Consider the following 21,404-nt stretch of genomic DNA (forward strand, 5'->3'; position numbering starts at 1 on the left):
CTAATGCTGCGAGGTCAGACGGTTTCCATGAAATGAAACCGGCTGATGAATCAGGCTAATCAACATTATCTGAGGGTGTGACTCTAAGTGAAGGTACTACTCAATCTGAAGCTTTGTTACTCAAGTTAGACTTTAATCTGATCTTTATTTTAACACAATCTGGCATCAAAGAACTGATTTAGCTGGAACTACAACAGGTGAGCTAATTTGTGCTATTAAAAGTTTCTCACACATACAATTATGGTCACAAACTACCTAAGTTGTCACTCTGCCCATTTTTGTTGAAAATCAAACACCTAAACAAAACCATGAATGTTCGTATTGATCACAGGCTCCTGAAAATGTGTGATTAAAATCCATTTTGTACTTCTTTCTTTTTCAGACAATGTTTTATGTGTGCATTGTGTTACCATGGAACACACACAGCACTGATCATCACATCCTGATTCTTCATGAGAAGGTTTTTTTTTTGTTTGTTTCACAACTTTGCTCATGGTTATAGTAGAATAAATGTCATTTTAGATGTATTTATTCAATAGCATTTTTGTACTAAAAAGGTTCAGGTGGTAAGAAACAAGAGCTGTAAATGTTTTATGAGTCTATTATTAAGCTTATTAATCATTGCTGCATTATTCGGTCTACTTCACTGTACCACATCACACAATAATCAGCTTAGCAAAACACAGAAGACCTTGGGCTCAAAAACTGGTTCAAGCTCGTTACAGTGTTAAAAGGAAATCTACTGGTTGTGATATGAGGTGGCTGTAGTTAAGATTACTTTAAAGTACACTTATAATCCCTGTATAGCACCTAATGACCAATCTCCGGATCTTGAGCTAGGTTCATAAGACAATTTAACCTGTTGATCAGTTTGTTTTGGTTAGACTACAGGATACAGGAGTGGTTCAATGTAGAAGAGGTCTGGAAATCTGTTTTTGCAATGTAAACGTTTTGGCTCCCATCCATAAGCCATTATCAGTTTGAGAGCAATGAAAGCCTTCTCTACTTAGACTAAAAGGTTAATATTTGTGAAGTTATTATTAAACATAAACTAATATATTTGCTTTTTTCACCATATCAGGTATCCGCTTTAAATCTCAAGCAACAAAGGCCAAAATTTAGTTTTGGCTGACCTGTTTTCTAAAGAATACACATAAAGCTACACAAAAACTACACAAAAAATGACTACAACTCTCTTATAGGTTTGTGGCTGTGGGTGGGTTTGAATTTGGGCAAAATAATCAAAATTGCGCCCACATATGAGTCAAAAATATTGGCGATTGAGTTCTCTGGATTCTAAGCAATCGATATCGGCCATGAAACAAACCCATATCTGTCGATTTCTAGTTATTATATTGAAAACCTACTGATATATGTCACTTTAAAGGAAAGACTCAGCTCTTTAGAAACAAAAAAGGAACATTTTCTGAAAATCTCTTTTAGGCCCGAGTCTGGAAACTTTAGCGAAAATGGTTTGATAAAGACACAATCGGCATAAACATCCAATCAGCCTCAGGGGAGCGGAGAATGAGAGAAGATGAGAGGGAGAGGTCAGAGGAGACAGAACAAAGATGGTCCAAACTCACTCACTCAGAGGCACCAGATAAAGGCAAAATAAAACAAGAAATCACTGTGGATGTTTCTCTTCCAGCCAGTTTGTGTCTATAGCAACAGGGTTCACGGCCAAATCGAATTCACAATAGAAATGGTCACAGACAGCTCACTGCACAGGCTGTAGTTTGGTAGACAATATTAAATCATCTTCAAACACAAAACTATCCTTTTATCTTTACACTTATAGCCTCTTGAATTTATATTTTTAATGTATAATAATGAAATTTAATGCTATTTGAGTTGGGGTGTGCAAAAATATCCGTATATCATGATACTAAATTTGGTGATACAGTATATTTATCATGGGCTGCTGTATCGATATATCAGCAAGAGTATATTTTAGTCTCTTTTAGCTTTTTTTTGTGACTGCTCTATAGTTTTGTTGCTTATTTAGTGTAAAGAAACTTGTTTATGCAATACATCTAACATATTCTGTGTGTGTTTTTTTTTTTATTAAAATAGATGCATTTCATATCAACTTTGCACAAGAAATGGTAAGAAGTAAAAATAAAAAATTTGCTAAAAAGGGGTGTGCAAAAATATTGAAATAGTGATATATTGTATTGTTTAATGTGATGATGCAGTATTGATATCGTGGACTGCTGTATCAATATATTGCCAAGAGGATCTTTTGGTATATTTTACTAAATTATTTTGTTACAGAGCTACAGTTTTGGTGCTTGTTCAGAGGAACTAAACTCGTTTATGTGACGCATTTGACATTTTTACTGCTTTGATGATTAAAATCTGTGTGTTTCATATTAACTTCACACAAGAAGTGGTTTAACAAAGACTTTTAGTATCATTGATTGAACCGCATTGAATAGATTTGAAATATATCGTATTGAATCAAAAGTGTAATGTATCGAGATATGTATTGTAATATGTATCGTATCGTGGCCGACGTATCGAGGTATGTGTCGTATCAGCAACTTCTGAATTATACTCATCCCTATTGCTAAAATGTATTTGGTTCCTAAAAAACAACAATAGATCACAGAGTATCATGTGCAATATATCGATTATCACATGTATCACCATATCGTGATAATATTGCATCGAGTATCGTGAGAATTGTGGAGGACCCTGTGATTCCCAGCCCTATCTATGAGTGAGAAAAAATAAATAAATCAAATAGCCAGAACCAAATATAACTTGCTTTGTGAGAACACTGTGGTCTGCGAGTTCATTGATCAAAAGGAAGCTTATGCAACCATTTGATCACATAAATCAAAACGCCAAAAAAATCTCCCTCTTCAAGACAAACTACCACAGTGTTCAACATAGAAATAGATAGAAATAGTTCTTATATTCTAATCTATTTTTCCTTTTATTTCACATGAATAAAATTACCGTACAGCCTGTTCCATCACGGAATCAACACATACGAATACTTTTCTACAGTGCATCTGATCTAGCCATTCCAGGGGTCTGTCTCCTTTCTCAGCTCGCGCAAATGATCCTAATGAACAATATGACCAGACATGTACAGGGAATGCAGAGAAATCCTTCATGCATTAGTAGAATATCTGAATGAGATTTGATTGCTTGTGTTCATTATTTTCTTCCATACAATTGGGCTAAAGCTCAATATTAGATTTGACAGGCAATTTCAATTACTGTCTCAACTAAACAACATGTGCAATCTGGTATGATAAGAGATCCAAGGTCTCTAAACAGACCTTCACATTAGTCATTAAAGATTTCACAATACATGTTTATGGTTGAATCAAATGTACATACAGCTTCCTGGGATAAAAAAGGGCATGTTGTATCTGTGTGTTTGAAGGCTGTCTCTAATACACAATACACATAAAAGACGAAGTAGTAGACTGATAATTTAGGTCCTATATTACACAAAATTTACTCTTGTGAGCTTTTAGCCAGGTCAGAATGTTGTTACCTCATTACAACATGCCTGAAGTTTCATTCACACAAGTTTGAGGAACACGTTATTATTACTCTGTCTAAGGCTGTGCAATTAACTGAATTTTGTTTGTGATTTTGATTTGTGTGTCAAACAATCTCCAAACTCATATAATCGAGTTAATAAAGTTTATTTTGGGATATTTTTTATATAAATAAGTATATTTATTTATTTTTTTTATATAGAGATTGTAGAACAGCTGGATATATAGTTTATTTATGCTTTTCTATGCCTTATTTCATGTTCAAACTATATTATATTGATTTTATATTTTATACATCACAAAACTGCTCTAATATGCATATTTGTAGCCTATATTTAATTTCAATTTGAAAGTTTTGCGTAAATGATCAATAATAAAGTGTTCTTTTAAGAGAAAAATGCTGAATAAATGCATCGTGTAACTAAAAAATAATCGTTTTAATAATCATGATTTCAATATTGACCAAAATAATCATGATTTTTTGCATAATCGAGCAGCCCTAACTCTGTCTACATCTCCAAAACTCAAAATGCTCTGTTTCACCTTGTGGTGTCATGAAACAGTAGATTTCAAGTTTCTCTTACCTTTAGTTCAGTAGAAATTGAAAATTCCAGGTGTGAAATTATCCAAATGATTCTAGTGAAGGTGTATGGAGTTTAAAAACACAGTGGAGCACTTCCTGTACACATGGAGTGTTTCTGTCTGAGAGAAGAACTCAACCTAAATATGCAGGTTTGTGTGTTAAAAGTGTGAATGAAACAAAACACAACTCTAAGTACGTTTTTGATGAGGAAACAACATTATAACATAGATCAGAAACTAGAGTAATATGAGCCGTTTAAACAATGAATATAAAAATATGAATCTATCTTTGCAATTGACTATTTCTGATTACACACTGACCACTATCTATTCAAGTCCTGATAAAGCAGCTAAAATCCATGAAAGCCTTTCAATGGGACTAAAATATTAAAAAAGCACCTCGCCTAAAAATATCTCTTTCGTTGATTAAGACCATGAAATACATTGAAGCGCTTTCGTCACCTCCAGCTGCAGACCAGAGCGCCTCATATTTTATTATCCTCGTAGATGTCATAACACTGCTTTATTTGGACTCTGATGAAAAGATATGAAGCGCACACAAAAGACAGGCTTCTTAATTCATTTGGGGCCCACAGTGTAGAGATGGTGCTCAGCTGTTAGTCTGAGAGAGCTTTGAAATGGAAAAATATGGTCAAACTAAAAGGATTTCTCATTGGCATTAGAAACAGATGTTGTAAGAATGGATGTTTTTTTAAGATATTTTTGAGCAATAAATAACACCTTTAGCTGAATAAATGCAAGGCAGATTAGTTTAATACCATAATTCGGACAATTTTAAAACAAAGTATTAACATCTCCATGGAGACAAACAGCTTGCAGACCCCCTCCAGAAAAGTTACACAGTGCACCTTTAAGTATGAGGCCTGTGCTCTTACTGTTTTGCGGTTTACTCATGGAAAATCAACTTTTTTTCATTATTCAACACTAAAACGAAAATACATCATTATCAGTTTTTACATTTTGGTTTTGGAGACAAATAATGGAGAAAATTTTTGTTTTTTCATTTTATTATTTTTGGTTTTATTTTGAAAAACACATGAATGAATGATACGCAAATTTAGGAACCTCCATAATTAAACGCCCTCCATTTCAGCTTTAGAACTGGCAGCCCAAAGAGACTCATGTGAAGCTAATTTGTTTCTTGAGAACCAAAACATCAAATTATATCACTGATAAATTGTGCATGATTTTATAATTAAGAGTAAATCAGCGATACAGTCATCAGCAAAAGCAATATCTGATTTGAGCATGTCTTGTATCTGGGGAAGCAGGTCTTGTGTGCAGAATTTAAAATACAAATCTTACATACAGCATAATTGCCTAAGTCTTTTTTTTTTTTTTTGGCCAAATTGTGATGTCTGCCTAGCTTTACTCTCCTATCACTGCTGCATCACCCTGCCTTATTGCCTATGTCCTCAACCTATCAGAACGCTTGTTAGAGTCTAAAATCACTGTCTGCCTTAATCATCTCTATACAACATCAATAAAAAATACCAACGTGCTTGCTAAAAAATGTGGGTTTTTTTTGTTTTCCGAAAACATTCAAATATGACTTAGGAAACTATGCTAGGTCCCCAGTATCAGATTATTGTCTTCATTGTTTGACTTGATAACAGTTTTATGCATGTTCAAAATAAATAACTAAATAAAAGTCCAAAGGATGTCTTAATTTAAAGGGATAGTTTGGATTTTTTGACATAAATCTGTATGGCATCCCCGTCATCAGTGTTGTGCATTCACACCGACTTACCCCCGAAAGCGTCCGATGAGCCGAGATACTGGCCCGTTTTGGTGCTGAGGAAAGTAGTTCGGCAAGTTGTGTGGGGACTGTATACTAAAGCGTTTTTCTTCTCAAAGCAATATGTGTTCAAAAGAGTGATACATTTGCATCACAAAACCATCGTCGCCAAAAAGTCAGATCTCATAATCGCTTGGCGCTATTTCCTCTCTCCGTACGTACCACTGCGCGCGGCCGCCAGGTGACAGCCGCGCACGGATCCATCACTTTCTTCAGTTGTTCGGCAGTGTTTACATGCGCAGACCGCCGCCACGCGAGAGAGCTAACGAGAGAGCTAGAGCCATAAGTATATGAGCTTGTATAAGATACATATGAATATATCTAAAAAATGGTGCGAACTCTTGATTATCCAGGCTGTAATAACAAAAATCTGGCTGAATCTCCATGCACATTTCACTGTTTTCCTGTCACGGACTTTGCGCTGAGGAAACTTTGGCTTCTTGCCTTTGGCTTCAATGTGGAAACCAAACCAGGTAAGAACGAAGAAGTGCTGCTATGTTTACAAGAGAACAGGTTCAAGAATCAGCTGTAACTCTGTGTGCAGTAAATCACTCAGTGTCATATCACCAGTGAAGCTTCTACAAAACGTAACTTTATAAATCGACTGTTATTACAATTGTAAATGTCACGTACACTATTGGCAGCAGCTACGTGGACGTGTGAATGATTCTATGTTTCTATTAGTCGTCCATGCTTCAGTCACAGTGGAGGCTCTATGTTCGCTGTATACGAGTTTATAAATGACGTGATGGTGATTATCGCTCACTCGGTCTCTCACGGCTCCAGCTTCAACTTGTACCACTTCTCTGTCTTTTCTCTTTCTCTGCCCGTTCTAACTCCATCTGGTGAAATTCGGCATCAGTATATTCGGGTTCACAAAGATCTCCCCTTGGGTTTGTGGTAAAGGCAAAGTCTTTATTGTCGGTGTCATAATCAGACATGTTGTCGCTAACATTCCGAGCAGTAAACAAAGTGAACCAAGCTCATATACTTCTGGCTCTAGCTCTCTCGTTAGCTCTCTCGTGTGGCGGCGGTCTGCGCATGTAAACACTGCCAAACAACTGAAGAAAGTGATGGATCCGTGCGCAGCTGTCACCTGGTGGCCGCGCGCAGTGGTACGTACGGAGAGAGGAAATAGCGCCAAGCGATTATGAGATCTGACTTTTTTGGCGACGATGGTTTTGTGATGCAAATGTATCACTCTTTTGAACAAATATTGCTTTGAGAAGAAAAACGCTTTAGTATACAGTCCCCACACAACTTGCCGAACTACTTTCCTCAGCACCAAAACGGGCCAGTATCTCGGCTCACCGGACGCTTTCGGGGGGTAAGTCGGTGTGAATGCACAACACTGATGACGGGGATGCCATACAGATTTATGTCAAAAAATCTGAACTATCCCTTTAAGGACTATTGAACAGTGTAATGCCATACTGTGGAACATTCTATCTAGACAATAATCTGCAATAACAGCAATAACAGAGATGAGCAGATGGGCGGACCCTTCGCTCTAATATTTGACAGTATTGTAAAATTTGGATTAGGCTGCACTGATATCACCAACATTACATTTAGATTCCATTTAGACACCTAAACAATAACTTGAAATAAACCAGAAAAAGCTATTTATTTCTAAAGGACTGGAGAGGCCGAGATTGGTGATGAAATGGACAATTCGATCTAAGTATTTCCTCTAGAATTTCCTCTTGCCACATTTGCAGCCCTATATGGTGTAAAAAGCCAGCAACATCTCAAATGTCCATAGCTACCTCCTCCTGGTTACATGCTGACATGCTATTCTGACATGCCGCAATTTAGACATTGACGTCTAATTGTCGGAGGTTTTTTTTTCATTGTCAGAGTAGCTGTGTTTTACTATTTTTCAAACATTCCGCTTTTCCAACATGAATAATATTAATGTGATAGCCTATTAAACTTTGCGCTCCCACGTGTCCTAAGAGAATACAGCGGCCACAGAGGATATCAGACAGTGGGAAAATGTCCTTACTGATAGCTGTGGGAAATCATCAATCATCATCAATCATTATGCATTTTCAAAAAGATGTAGGCAATCTTCAGAGAGCACTATATGGTATATGACGTGTTGGAACAGCGATACTAAAAAGTGTCGGCAAACCGGCACGTCTAAATAAAGATATGTCGTAATGAAGGGATAGGAGGCGGAATAGGCGGCGGACCCCCTCCTTAGTTATCCCCTTAGCTAACCTCTTGCACGGTCTTCTTCTGTTTTGTTTAGTTTTGGTCACATCATTGAAAAAGTACTTGAGGCTTTAATGAATGGGGCAGGCTCTTCAATAGAGATCTCTGGGTCTTTGAGATTGCCATTTCAGAGACAGACAAAGACCACCTCACACAATTTACACCCTGGATAACATAACTGTCCAAAAAGTAGTTTCATTCATTAGCAAAACATACAAGCAGCATAAAAGCAGCTTGGGCAGTTGTCATATAATTTTCCTTTACTTTCTTCTCTTCTATTTTCCTCTTTGGTTGCATTAATTTTGGAGAGATACAGTAGGTAATATGAGTGTTATATTACCTATTTATATACTATTTATATACTTTATTTATTTATAAGGACCTGCATCCAAATGTTGTATGCAGCTTGTGAGGTCAAAATAAGTGTGCTGACTGGATCTGATTTTATTGTCCTATAATCAGGAAATGCGCTGTTAGCAGGCTAGTGGTTTTCAGCTTAATTGTCACAGTATAACATATGAAAAACACTTATAAACTCATCGCAGAGAATAATTAGGATGCTATAAATTCATACGTCAAAAAAGGAATAATTGTTCAATGAGGTTTTGGTCTTTTAATCGCGAGGAATAACTTTGTTCCACTTCAAACCATTTCAAATGAACTAGTTAAACCAGAAAAAGTTGCACAGTGCACCTTTAAGTTTCCTAATTAACTGGTGAGCTTTCATTTAATTTGATTCATGTCATTAAACCTGTTTTGTTTAAACGTTTTCACACTGTGGTTTGTTTGGATGGTGAAACCTCCTTGGAGCACAGTCTTGCATTTAAAGTTGTATTTTTCTTAACAATGCTGCTCTGCTGGGAAAGAAAAGCCAGTTTGTATTCCATAAAAGTGTTTTGATAAAATATGGCGTGAATATAAAACACTGTATTAAAAAGTGAAAAATGCTAATTTAATTGAGTGTTAGGAGACAAAATATATTGTGCAACTTTTAAAAGGAGGGAATTAATACAGTTAGAGTTTTAAATTAGTCTGTGGTTAAAGTTATTGAAAGATCACCTTACATAATAAAAATGACTAATTGAAGCACTTTAAAATAACTTAATGACTCTTATATGTAACAATTTGTACAATTTTCACTGTATTTTCAGGTCATGTTTGAAGGTACAGACTTTCATTATGTAAAGTTATGTTTTTAGTGAATTTGTGATGCCAATTTTCTATTATGGACATTCAATTAAAAGGGCCAAAACCATGAGGGAAGAACATAGTATCTTGTCTCACACTGATGTTGAACCATAACAGAGGAGCTGTGTGAGAAAGCCCCACACAGTTGTTCCACATGGTCCAAAAGAATGATATTTTGAAATTTACAGGCATTATTCTGTATACATTTTTACATATGTCTGCTCCGTAGATTATATATATTGTATGGAGTAAAAAGGTACAGGGCCTGGGTGTTGAGGGTGCACGATTAAAGCCTTTTTCGGAGGAGTTTCTGCAACTATTTTATCTAAATGGAGATGTTCTTTTTTTGCCTATAATGTTCTACAGTGTATTCCTTCACAAGTGTTTTTATAGCTTCAAAATATACATTACTCTCCAAACACCTGACCTGTAACTTGGCCCGGTGGCGTCACCAGCTTGTCTCCATGGAGACAGATATGTTTAATAAGCAAGGAAATAACATGGTAAATAGTCACATTTTTATACAGAGCTTTTCCACCTTCAAGGCACTCAAAGCGTTTTACAGCAACACTCCCCCACTCACACAGACACACATACACCAGAGTACACAGACACTGGGGACAGGGTGGGTTACGTGTCTTGCCCAAGGACACAAGGATAGTATTCATCTGAGGGAGCTGCCAGCCTGTGGGTCAGTTGATCTAACTGCTCTCCCAATGTTTATGTTTATGTCGAGAGCAGGTTTCGAAGCCCCAACTTCTATCACTGGACCTACTGTCGCCTCAATCTCAAACTGTAGAACTAAGCAAGGAAATAGCATCTCCATGGAGACGCCCTGGTTCACCTTACACTGTAAATGTTGCACAGCACATGAGTAAGAGAGCAAATAAAATGAAGCCTAAACACCAGAGAAATTGTTTGTAGAGATTATAAAAGTTTTCAGTTCAGAGTAAGAAGTTGTGTCCTTCACTCTCTCATTGAAAAACTTGTCAGGACACAGATTTCTTGTAAAAATGTCCTGGAGAAAACATTTTGTTCCAGAAGTTTCTTGTTGATTTTTGCGGCACTTTTATGACCCTGAACACTGAGCCCCAGCTCCAGAACAGCTCCTTTATGCAACTCTGAAAAAGGTTCAGATTAATTATTCTCTGGCTTCACACACAAAAAATATGTTGATTTGTTTCATTAGATAGAACTACATTTTGTGAATATATTCTATTTTGAGGGATACATGAATCCATAAGACCACTGTACAGAAATCCAATTTACTTTCACAGCAAGGGCCTATATTATTTTCTGATCTTTGTTATAATGTTGTTTCTTCATCAAAAACATACCTGAAGTTTTGTTTTGTGTCATTAACAAGTTAAACATGCAAACCCTATACATTTAACCTGAGTTCTTCTCTCAGAATGAAAACTCTGTTCCACCCTGTGATGTGTCATTTGGTAATATAGAAAGTGCTAAAAACAAAAGCACCTTCACTACAATCATTTGGATGATTTCAGTCTTGGAACTGTCCATCTCTGCTGAACAAAAGACAAAAGGTAGTGGATAACTTAAAAACTACCACTACATGACAAAAGAATCCATTTTGTGTAATATAGGACCTTTAAAAAAATAACTTCCACAGTTTTTGAGTCCTTTCCGAGTTCGTTGAAGCTGGTCTTGTCAGTACTAGTTGGGACAGACGTCATACAAAAATAAAGCCTCATTTTTACACATTTTCAAAACAAATATTGCTTCTGAGGCTCGGAGCTGTGTTATATTGTTTTACTGTGTAATGTTATTCTGAGCTTTAATAACTACCACTTGGTTATTGTATTTTCTGAAGGAATTAGATTACCATATTATTTGGGTCAGATACATGCCTTAGGACTCAATAATCTAATTGCGTTGACCAGATCATTGAAGCAAGATAATTTTGAATGGATGCAAAAAGAAGCAGTTGTTTTGTGAAAGATAAACCGAGGTGGCCAGGAGATTTAAGTTAAGTTATGGTTTAAATCCAAAAGTCACATTTAAAACGCAAGATATGGCAAAATGTTTTAATAACGTCACGGAAACAGATTAGAAACAGATTAAAATTCTGATTAGTTCTGAGCAAGCCTTCAAATTTGTAAAATTTTTTCGGAAAGTCAATGGGGAAAAATAAATGAGAAATTTTATTACGGAACCAGGGGAGTGGGCGTTGAATGTTGAGCTCTTCTGGATTAATCACTTTTCAGTCACTGCTGTCTCTGACCGCATTCAAACTAACTGTGTGATTCTACAATGTTGTGTCCATTCCTTTAACTGTATATATGAATGGACATAGCTAACCCACTATAGCCAGGCTGATGCCACCTAGTGTCTCTGCTCAATTCCATTTCTCTCCAGCAACCAGGTCAGGAATCGGAATACACTAAACAGCTTGCAAGAACCCCGGAAGTTGTAGACCACACATCGGCCAATCAGTGAAGAGCTGTGAAGCCATGACATCAAACCTGTTATGGCCATTTTTGACCCACATTGGTTCAAGGTGTTTGGGGTGGAGCCTTAGGGGTGGAGCCTAGTGGCTCATAGCCAGGTGGCCTTTGTGGCCTGATTATTCTTTGTGTGGAAGCTGTAGGGGGTTGAGGCCATACAGTTTTTTGACCGTGTGATCAGGATATTTTGTGTATTCTTCAGTTATGGAATCTGCATCTACAATTAAACCTCATAATCAATATTCTGTAAGTTTGGACATTGAATCTTTCAGTTTTCATCTTAGACACATGAGTCAAGCTAAAGCCACACAGCCCTCACAGCTATAGTGGCAGACTGGAGTTAAACTGCCACTACAAAACCCAAGCGCCTGTCTGGGTCCCTTTTGTGGTACAGCACAACAATAAACAAAGCGGTCGAGATGGATGTAGATGAAGCCATACATTCTGTGTTGGCAACGATTCCCAAGATCAAGGATTTAAAGCCTGAACAAAGAGAATGTTTGGTGAATTTTATCAAGAGAAAAAACGTTACTGCCCTTCTTCTTACAGGATAACATAAGTCACAACCAAGCAGCAGCGACTCGCTAAATAAAAAAAGTACCCGTTTATCATTGAGCGAATGAATCCTAATGCTGCGAGGTCAGACGATTTCTACGAAGTGATACCAGCTGATAAATCAGGTTAAACCCACTAGCCTCCGCATTCCAAATAGGAAGAAAACATGGGGTCACCGATCTCTCTGCTGCTGTGAAACTCGTCGTTTTGATCTTAAAATGTACATGATCCTTGTGTTTTTACTTCACAATTTTGTTTGTAAATAAATTCTTAACCTGGAACTGTCTCCAAATTCGCCTCTATAACCACTAGCCTCGTGAGCTTCATTCGACTGGAGCGCTCTGGGTGAAGTCAAACTCCCTTGGCCCACTTCTTTATAAAGTCTATGAACTAAAAGAGAGTCTCCAGTGTTGTGTTCAAACCTCTTGTTATCTTTAATAAACCAGGCGCTGCCCTCAGGGTCCACGGCGGCGTACAGCTGACCGTGGAGCAGAGGAGAGAATCCTTGGACCCCGATGCTGAGGTGGTCCGGCGTCAGACTGAACATCACATCATCTTTGGTCACGCCCTGCGGCAGTCTCACGCACACGGTCAGGTCCTCGGCGGTCTGCTGCCACACGTAAATGGGATCTGAATACAAATGAAATTCCAAGTTTGAGAGGAGATAGGAGAGCTCATACATAACACATGGTATATACTGTCTGAGTGGTGGAATCACAGGGGATTATTCAGATACTAAGCAGAAGGGGACATGAGAGGAACAAGTGAAAATAACCGGATATTAATACATGGTCTGATACATATTAATACAATGGCAGTAACAGAAGGTAAGTGTTATTTGTATTTTAGTAGCTCTGATAATAGTAGTAGTATGTGTTTTGTTTGAGAATTGTTTGAAGATTATTTTGAGAAAACACAGCGATTTAACAATGATTCAGTTATTGACACGATAAGCAGACAACATTGAAATCATCATATTTTCTCTCATTTCTGTTTGCCTAATTAATATCATACCATTTGTGTAATCCAGTGTTTCCCAAATTTTTTTTCTGGGGGCCCATATTTTAAAAGTCACAAACCTTCATGAGCCAAGTCAACAGACATTATTCGTAAATCACATAATAAAGGTGGATTTGACCATTACTGAACATTAGTAAGGATATGTTATTGATATGTTATTGAATGATCGTGTCTCTCTCAACAATTAGTATTACTCAAGTTTTAAACAATGAAAAAACAGTAATTTAACCAACAGTAAAAGATATCCATAAGTTGCCTATTTGGACATTAGTAGTCCATTTCTTTTTCTTTGCAACATTCAATTGAACCAGCAGTACTGGAACAAAATAGTCTGTTGAACTGTATATTGCAGACCTAGATGCAGATCGTGACAAGGCGCCCCCAAAAAATATCTTGCGACCCACCTGAGGGTCACGACCCAGTCTTTGGGAAACAATGGTCTAATCTGTGACCAGCTTTGTGAAATAAAACTTTCTGAATGATAAAGGTAAGTCAATGTGACATGAACAGTCAGAAAAACACTTCAAATGTTAGCTTTACTTTTTTGGAGCGCTGACATGAAATTGTGTTCTAAAGTGGTCAATAACTCACTTATTATAATCTTTTAGTTTTTGTATGCCATATTTTGACATGAATAATAATGATGATTGATTTCCATAATTCTAACTAAAAGTAAAACTACGCTGAGTTAAGACTTTCAATAATGTTAAAACGTAGTGATTGTAGTAGTAATAGTACTTGACAGTGGCAGTAGAAATCGCAGTATTTACCATATTAGTTACAAGTAGTATTAGTAGTTTTGATGGTAGTTGTAGTTATTCAAGTTACATCTGCAAAACATCATAGTACAGCACTTTATAATAGGGCGAGGAATCAGAGGGTCCTCATGATACCGTATGATACATGGCTCAGGATACCATATTATCACGATATGACGATAATCCATATATTGTAAGAAATTCTGATATTTTGCTGTATTTTTAAGAGCCAAATACATTTTAGCAACAATATTTCTTTGTTAAACCGTTACTTGTGCAAAGTAAGCAACAAAATTTTGTACAGTCACAAAAAAATACCTAAAAACATACCAAAAAATACTCATGGTGATATACGCCTGTATCATCAAATTTAGTATCGCAACATAACGGTATTTTAATATTTTTTCATGCCCCTACTTTATAATGTACTAATTTGTTTGAGTTTATCTATAAGAGCAAATTCTACAGTAACAGTATTTTCCTACTTGTAAAAACCGGAAAATTTCTCACATCTAATGCTTTCTTAAACATATAAACATCTGCAAAAGAGCGTCAAGTTCACCTCCATCGGTTTAAAAAAGCTTTACAGAACACATTAAGAGCATTCTTGAATAATTGGACAAGAAATCATTGCGTCTGAGTCAGCTTTCCATCAACATCACAAAAGCTGTTGTTAGCCATTAAACAACCAGAGATGGAGAAATTATTCAACTCCGATGAGACTTTATTGATCTCAACATTTTAACAGCTACATTTGCAGGTCTATCAAAATACAATCCCAACGTCTTTTGTCCAGGTTTTATTTCACACACGTCACTGCTGCTGTGTTATTTGTTAAACCACTCAAGCAGTTGGAAGTTTGCGTCACGTTTTGAATCTAAACAGAGTCCTGATTGATTTTCCTCCGTGTCTTGAGTAAATAAGGTTCTCTTGTCATTATGGTGGATAAGAGGAACATGCAGTCTCTTTATCAGGGCTGTTGGTAAATAGATACTATAGATAGAGATGTTTGAACTCTCTCACAGTGTCAATACAGCTGTGCAAAATACATGATTGGATTGTTATTTTACACTGCAATTGTTATGTAATGTAAAAATACAACTTTTTTACAATATGATTATGTAGAAAAACAGATTCATGCAACTTTTTATTCATATTTGAGGTAATTTACAGCAACACTAATCAACAATCATCATCAGGTGGATTACATTTGAACCAAGTGGTCACAGGTCTGAGGCTATGTTTATACGACCTGAACAGAAGACGTAAAAGTAGCGTTGCGTCTTCACTTTATTCTGTGTTAAGATGAGAATCTGCATGCATATGGTGACGCAAAAGTGTGTGGAATTCGATTGGGTATGCATGCCATCGGACATATTTGTTTCTGCGTACTGTATATGACGTAAACACGTACGCGACGTGAGCAGATCTGACCAGAGTTTTGTGTCTTGGGCAGTGTAGATGGAAACGCTATGGTGGAGCATGTTCAACTTTTCCACTCTGGAGGGTGGTTTCAGATTTTTGCACTTTTAAGCCACAAAAATGCTGTCACCATCTAAATGAAAGACACTTCCGGTAAAATATTTTGTCGTTTTTACCCGCAAGTGTTCTCGTGTAAACAGGCCCTAAGACTGGGCAATAGGCTGTATTCATGCTTACATCACAAACTAGGAAGATGTTTGGAAAGATCACAATTTATTAGATTACAACTTCTGGTGTAATTACCGACAATGGGCTCTAACATGGATCTGTTAAAACCGAGTGTGATAAAACTCACTGAAGTAAACGTGATCAGCTGTAAAATGAAGACTGTATACTTATGTGCTTTTTCGAATCATCTGGAATTTGTCGCTTTCATCTCTTCTATGTACATGTCACGTGTTCCCAGTGCGATCAGAGTTGTATGTCAGTGGGGAAATTATGAAAACTGAGGTATGGTTGTAATTGCTTGATAAGCCAAACATAATGCTAAACGGAATGCTACAATAACATGTGAATGAAGAAAACTGGGCCTGGGAAGCTGTAATTGCATCTTTCCAAATGTCTTCCTGGTTTGTGATTGATCAAAATGGCAAATCAAATGTGAAGTTCAAATTAGATGATGTGGGTTTTCATGGTCAGTGCCGATACTGATTGTTTAGAATTAAGAGAAACGAATGGCCAATGAGCTCTGCTGATATTTTTGAGTCAATATGTGGGGCAGATTTTGTGTGCAAATAAAATTTTGCATGCACTGTACTCTTTATGCAGCAGGTCAGCCAAAACAAAATATCAGCCTGTGCTGGAGCTTTTAGGCCAATAGTCAATGTGCTAAAATGTGCCAATCTATATATATATCAGTCTACCTCTAGTTCAAATACATTTTCAGCACTTTCTGGCATTGGAAATTACTTTTAAGTATTTTATAAACTGCTTTTTTTTTTTACCAGTTATCTTCCGGTCTCTATCATTTTAAACCATTATTACCAAACCTGAACTGCACTGGCCTTCAATAGCCAGACGAGCTGCATTATGTAAGAAATGTTCATGTTACATATTTTAATAGTTTCCTCCTGTGTTTTGTGTTATTTGAATCACTTTACGTCCCTCTTGTTTGACGCACTTTGGCCAGCGCTGGTTACTGTAATCATGTTATAAAAAATGAACTTGACACACACTTCAAGTCTGCAACATTTTCTTCCTTGACATTGTTCACTGAAGTCTCTATTATCCAGCTATACATTCTTTTCATACTTCAGCAGCCCTTGAATCTCAGTGAGTGCAGCCTAACCTTCCACATAGCCTTTTATAACAAGGACAGAATCAGCAGCATTTCCGGTTAGATTTTTTTCTTTGGCTGAAATCTGTTCTCACTTTTGCCCACATTGTTCACAGGCTCCTCATTCCTCGCACTCAGCAGCAGAAACAGACTTCCGCTCACAACTCAGCGCCACACTTCTTATAACTATAATAGTACTATGCCAATCAAGACTTTTTGTAACAAGCTAAAAATTACACACTTTTTAAAGCTGTGTAGTTTTGATTGATGATTTGAAATGATTGAATTTCAAACTCAATGATCAGCTTTTTAATTGTCTGCTGTTAATAAAAGCATGTTGTTCAGACCAGAATAAAAAAAAAAAAAAAGAAATCAAATAAATAATTGTGATTGATCAATTTCAGGAAAAAAAAAAAAAAAAACTGTATTGCTAAGTCCCCCATTTTTAAAATACCTTTGTTTTCTCATTGTACACATTTGCAAAAGCTGATAATTTGAGATATTTCTTTTTTATTGCGATTAATAGTACTGAGACAATGAGGTCCCATATTACTTATTATTTTCTGACATCTGTTATAATGTTGTTTAATAATTAAAAACATACCTGAAGTTGTGTTTTGTTTCATTCACACATGTTTAACACTCAAACCCTGCATAATTAGGCTGAGTTCTTCTCTCAAATGGAAAACAACCTCTTCCACCTTGTGATGTCATGTGGTAACACAGGAGGGGCTCTATTGTATTTTTAAACTCCATACACCATCACTAGAATCATTTCAGGCTTAAGAATGCCAATCTCTACTGAACTAAAGATAAAAGGCAGTCGTTAACCTGAAAACTACTACTTCATGACATCACACGGTGGAACAAAGCATTTAGAGATGTGGAGATGTAGAAAGACTAATAATAAAGGATTACTCAAACATGTGTGACTGAAACAAAACACAATTCTAGGTATGTTTTTGAAGGAGTGACAACATTATAACATATCTTAAAGCCATAGATCGTATATAAAATGGACATAGCTAACACACTAGTCACCGTGTTCCAAATAGGAAGTTCGCCAGGAGGCTCTTCCGGCTCCTACTGACCCTGATTCCAATTTACTTACTGGAATATTGTCGCCCCTCTCTCTGTGACTCCTGCTGTGAGCATCATCATTTTGGTCTTAACATGTTTGTATTAACCCACTCTGCATGATCCTGAATTTTTCATTTCACTATTTTGTCCCTAAATCAAGATATGAACATAAATAACTGAACAATCAGACACCTTCATTCCACGAGATTGCTCCCGCTATGTTAGCAACAGGTTTGATTGACAGCTAGTGCGTTTCGTTGCTAAATAAACCCCTTTCCGCTTTTTGGTGAGAAGGGCGAGCACATTTAACAACCTCAGTCATGATTGGCTCTTGTGGTTGCAATGATACTCACGGTCGGATTTCCAAATATGGACTTGGCTCCAAATTCGTTCCTGTAACCGTGGCATTGGGAGCTTCATTTGAGTGGAGCTGAACGCTGTGGGTGATGTCACAGTCACTTAGTCAACTATTTTATACAGTCTACAGCCACGTTCCAAATATGAAGTTTGCATGTGGCTCTTCCAGCTCCTTCTGACCTAGGCTCCAATTGATTTACATTGGAATATTGTCGACCCTCCCTGTAACTGCTGCAGTGAGCCTCATTTTGGTCTTAAAATGTTGGTATTAACCCGCTCTACATGATCCTGGTGTTTTTATTTCACTATTTTGTCCGTCAAACCATCAAACCTGTAACCGCCAACATTGTGAGCTTCATTTGACTGGAATCGAAGGCTATGGGGGACGTCACACTCGCTTAGTCCACTTCTTTATACAATCTATGATCACAACAGAGTCAATTTTGTGCAATATCAGACCTTTTAAGCATTCACTCACAGACCACATATAGAGCATTAACAAACAAGAATCACATGTATTTCAGAACTGTTAGAGGTCTAAAATTACAGGGTTAGTGACTGTTCTTTCACATATTAAAGACCACGGGGGAGACAGAATATTATCCCATTTACAGAGGATATGAAATTGGCAAATAATGAGAACTATAATGATTTACTAATTGCACCGATTTAAATTGGACTTTGATTAGATTGTAATTAATCTTTACTCCCCATTATGAAGAAAATGGAAAGATAAAAAGATGCACAGACTATTAAATATTTATGGTGATATTAACAGGATTTTTAATCACTAGAGGAAACATTGGCAGCTACTCCAACTGGAATAAAATCAGCAGGAGCAGTTTTAAAGGGCTCATATTGTGCAGTTTTTTATGTTATCATGTAGTCACAAGGTGAAACAGCATTTTAAGCTTTGGAGATGTAAACAGATTAATAATAAAGGATTACTCAGACATGTGTGAATGAAACAAAACACATCTCTAGGTATGTTTTTGATGAGAACAAGACTTAAAAATCACAAGAGTCAGTCTGTGTAATAAATGAAGACCTCAGACAAATGTGACAAACACTGCAAGAACAGACAGAGAAGGTTTAAGATTTTAAAAACAGATTTTCACTTTTGTATTTTTATCTGTTTGTGATCAAGGCTTTTGACGCGCCTCTGTTTGTTTTCTTATCTCACTCATGTCTGCACAAGGTCAATGACGCTGTCAGTTGGCTTCATCAGTCTTATCGGCTTATATTGAACCTAATCTGTAGCTTCAGTTTAAAAAGTAAAAATAAAAGTAACATTTGGATCATTGAAAAAGATTAAAGACAACCATAGAACTGTATTTATTATCATTATTTAGTAAAGATTTGTTTCCATTTATGTAAAAAAAAAAATCTGTCATCTGTAGGGCTGTGCAGAAATATCAAAATACCGTATTGTTTAATGTGATGATACAGTATTGATATCGTGGGCTGCTATATCAATATCAATATATCGCCAAGAGTATTTTTTGGTATATTTCACTAAATTATTTTGTTACATCACTACAGATTTGTTGCTTGTTTATATGACACATTTGACATTTACACTGTTTTGATGAAAGACTTTTAGTATCACAGCCATGATTTAGCCTTTAATTTTTTATTGAAGCATATTGAATCGCTTTAAAATATATCGTATCGAATCAAAAGTGCACTGTATCGAGATATGTATCGTATTGTGGCCTATGTATTGAGGTATGTATCGTATTGGCAACTCCTTAAAAATACCCAGCCCTAGTCATCTGTTGTATTGTTTTATTCTCACTTGTTTGAGTAATGCATTATAACTGTCTTCATCTTCAAAACTCAGAATGCTCCATCACTCTACCTTTATGAAGTGGTAGTTTTCAAGTTAACAACTTCTTTTACATTTAGTTCAGTAGAGATTATGAATTCCAGAGCTGAAATCATCCAAATGATTGTAGTGAAGGTGTATGGACTTTAAAAACACAGTGGAGTCAAAGTGGAATACAATGTTTTCTGTTTGAGAGAAGAACTCAGCCTAAATATGCAGGGTTTGTGTGTTAAGCATGTGTGAATGAAACAAAACACAACTCCAGGTATGTTTGTAATGACAAACCATTATCATATTAAATCAAAAACTAGTGTAATGTGGGGGGCCCTTTAATGTATAATTGAAGATACCTGGTGAGTGGAGGCACAGCAAATTTTAGTCTGCAGTTTTAATAATTATATTATCAGTAACTATTCACAAAATTTTCAATAAATGACCTCGTTTGAATATTTCAGAGTAAAAAACACTCACTAAGCACTTAGAAAATGCAAAGGTTACAAAGATCTTTATAAAACCAGAAGTGAATCATTGGGTTGTTGGGTTTGGTTTGAACCTGGGACCTTCATGACACCATGAATTCAAGAACTACCAACAGGAAGTCAGATATGTGTGTAGGGCTGGATGATTTGGGAAAAACATCAACTAGTAATTCCAATTTTTCAAACAAGTATTTTTATTAGATTTGCGATTGTGATTTATAAACCTTAATATGCAATTATAATTTTATTATAGTCTAATTTTGAACACAATGTGCTTGTCATTTGAAAACTTAGTCAAGATTGAATGTCCTATGAAAATGGGGCAAAAGTCTTATTATTTTGACTTTAAGAACTGCTTCTACAATATCTATCTGTACTGGGAGAAGACTTTGCTCAGATACATGGAAAAATCAGGTACAGGGTATGGAAGACAATTTTTTTATCAGATTTTGAATTTTAAATGTCTATGAATTTCTCACTTCAACTCTGAAAAAACTTTTTTTTTTGTTGTCTGTTGTTGTTGTTTTTAGTTGTCGAAATTTTAAGTGTACATTTTCAAAGTGTTTCAAATTCAGTATAAAACAATAACCTTCTAAATACTTAGCACAAATATTTTCAAGCCCTCAAATTGTAAGAGTGTAAAAAAATTCTTCCTCAAGCACACATGATCAATTGTTTCAGCCTTGGCATCTTGGATCTTTGTTGTGAAATTTTTCAGCGCAAATTTTACACTCTGAATTTTGACCGTTGAATTTGAGGGTTTGAAAA

The 21,404-nt window shown here is 36.3% G+C and overlaps 1 protein-coding gene across 1 annotated transcript in view; it reads right to left on the reverse strand.

The window, feature by feature from the left end:
* Positions 1-21,404, reverse strand: part of nudcd1 (NudC domain containing 1) — a 66,939-nt gene that overhangs the window by 22,466 nt on the left and 23,069 nt on the right. Inside the window, exon 6 of the mRNA XM_020934417.2 lies at positions 12,779-12,986. Within this exon, the coding sequence (XP_020790076.1) occupies positions 12,779-12,986 (208 nt within the window). The remainder of the gene's footprint in view (positions 1-12,778; positions 12,987-21,404) is intronic.

The sequence above is a fragment of the Boleophthalmus pectinirostris genome, unplaced genomic scaffold (assembly GCF_026225935.1).
Source record: "Boleophthalmus pectinirostris isolate CB_2022bp ecotype Guang Dong unplaced genomic scaffold, ASM2622593v1 HiC_scaffold_21, whole genome shotgun sequence".
Classification (NCBI taxonomy): domain Eukaryota; kingdom Metazoa; phylum Chordata; class Actinopteri; order Gobiiformes; family Gobiidae; genus Boleophthalmus; species Boleophthalmus pectinirostris.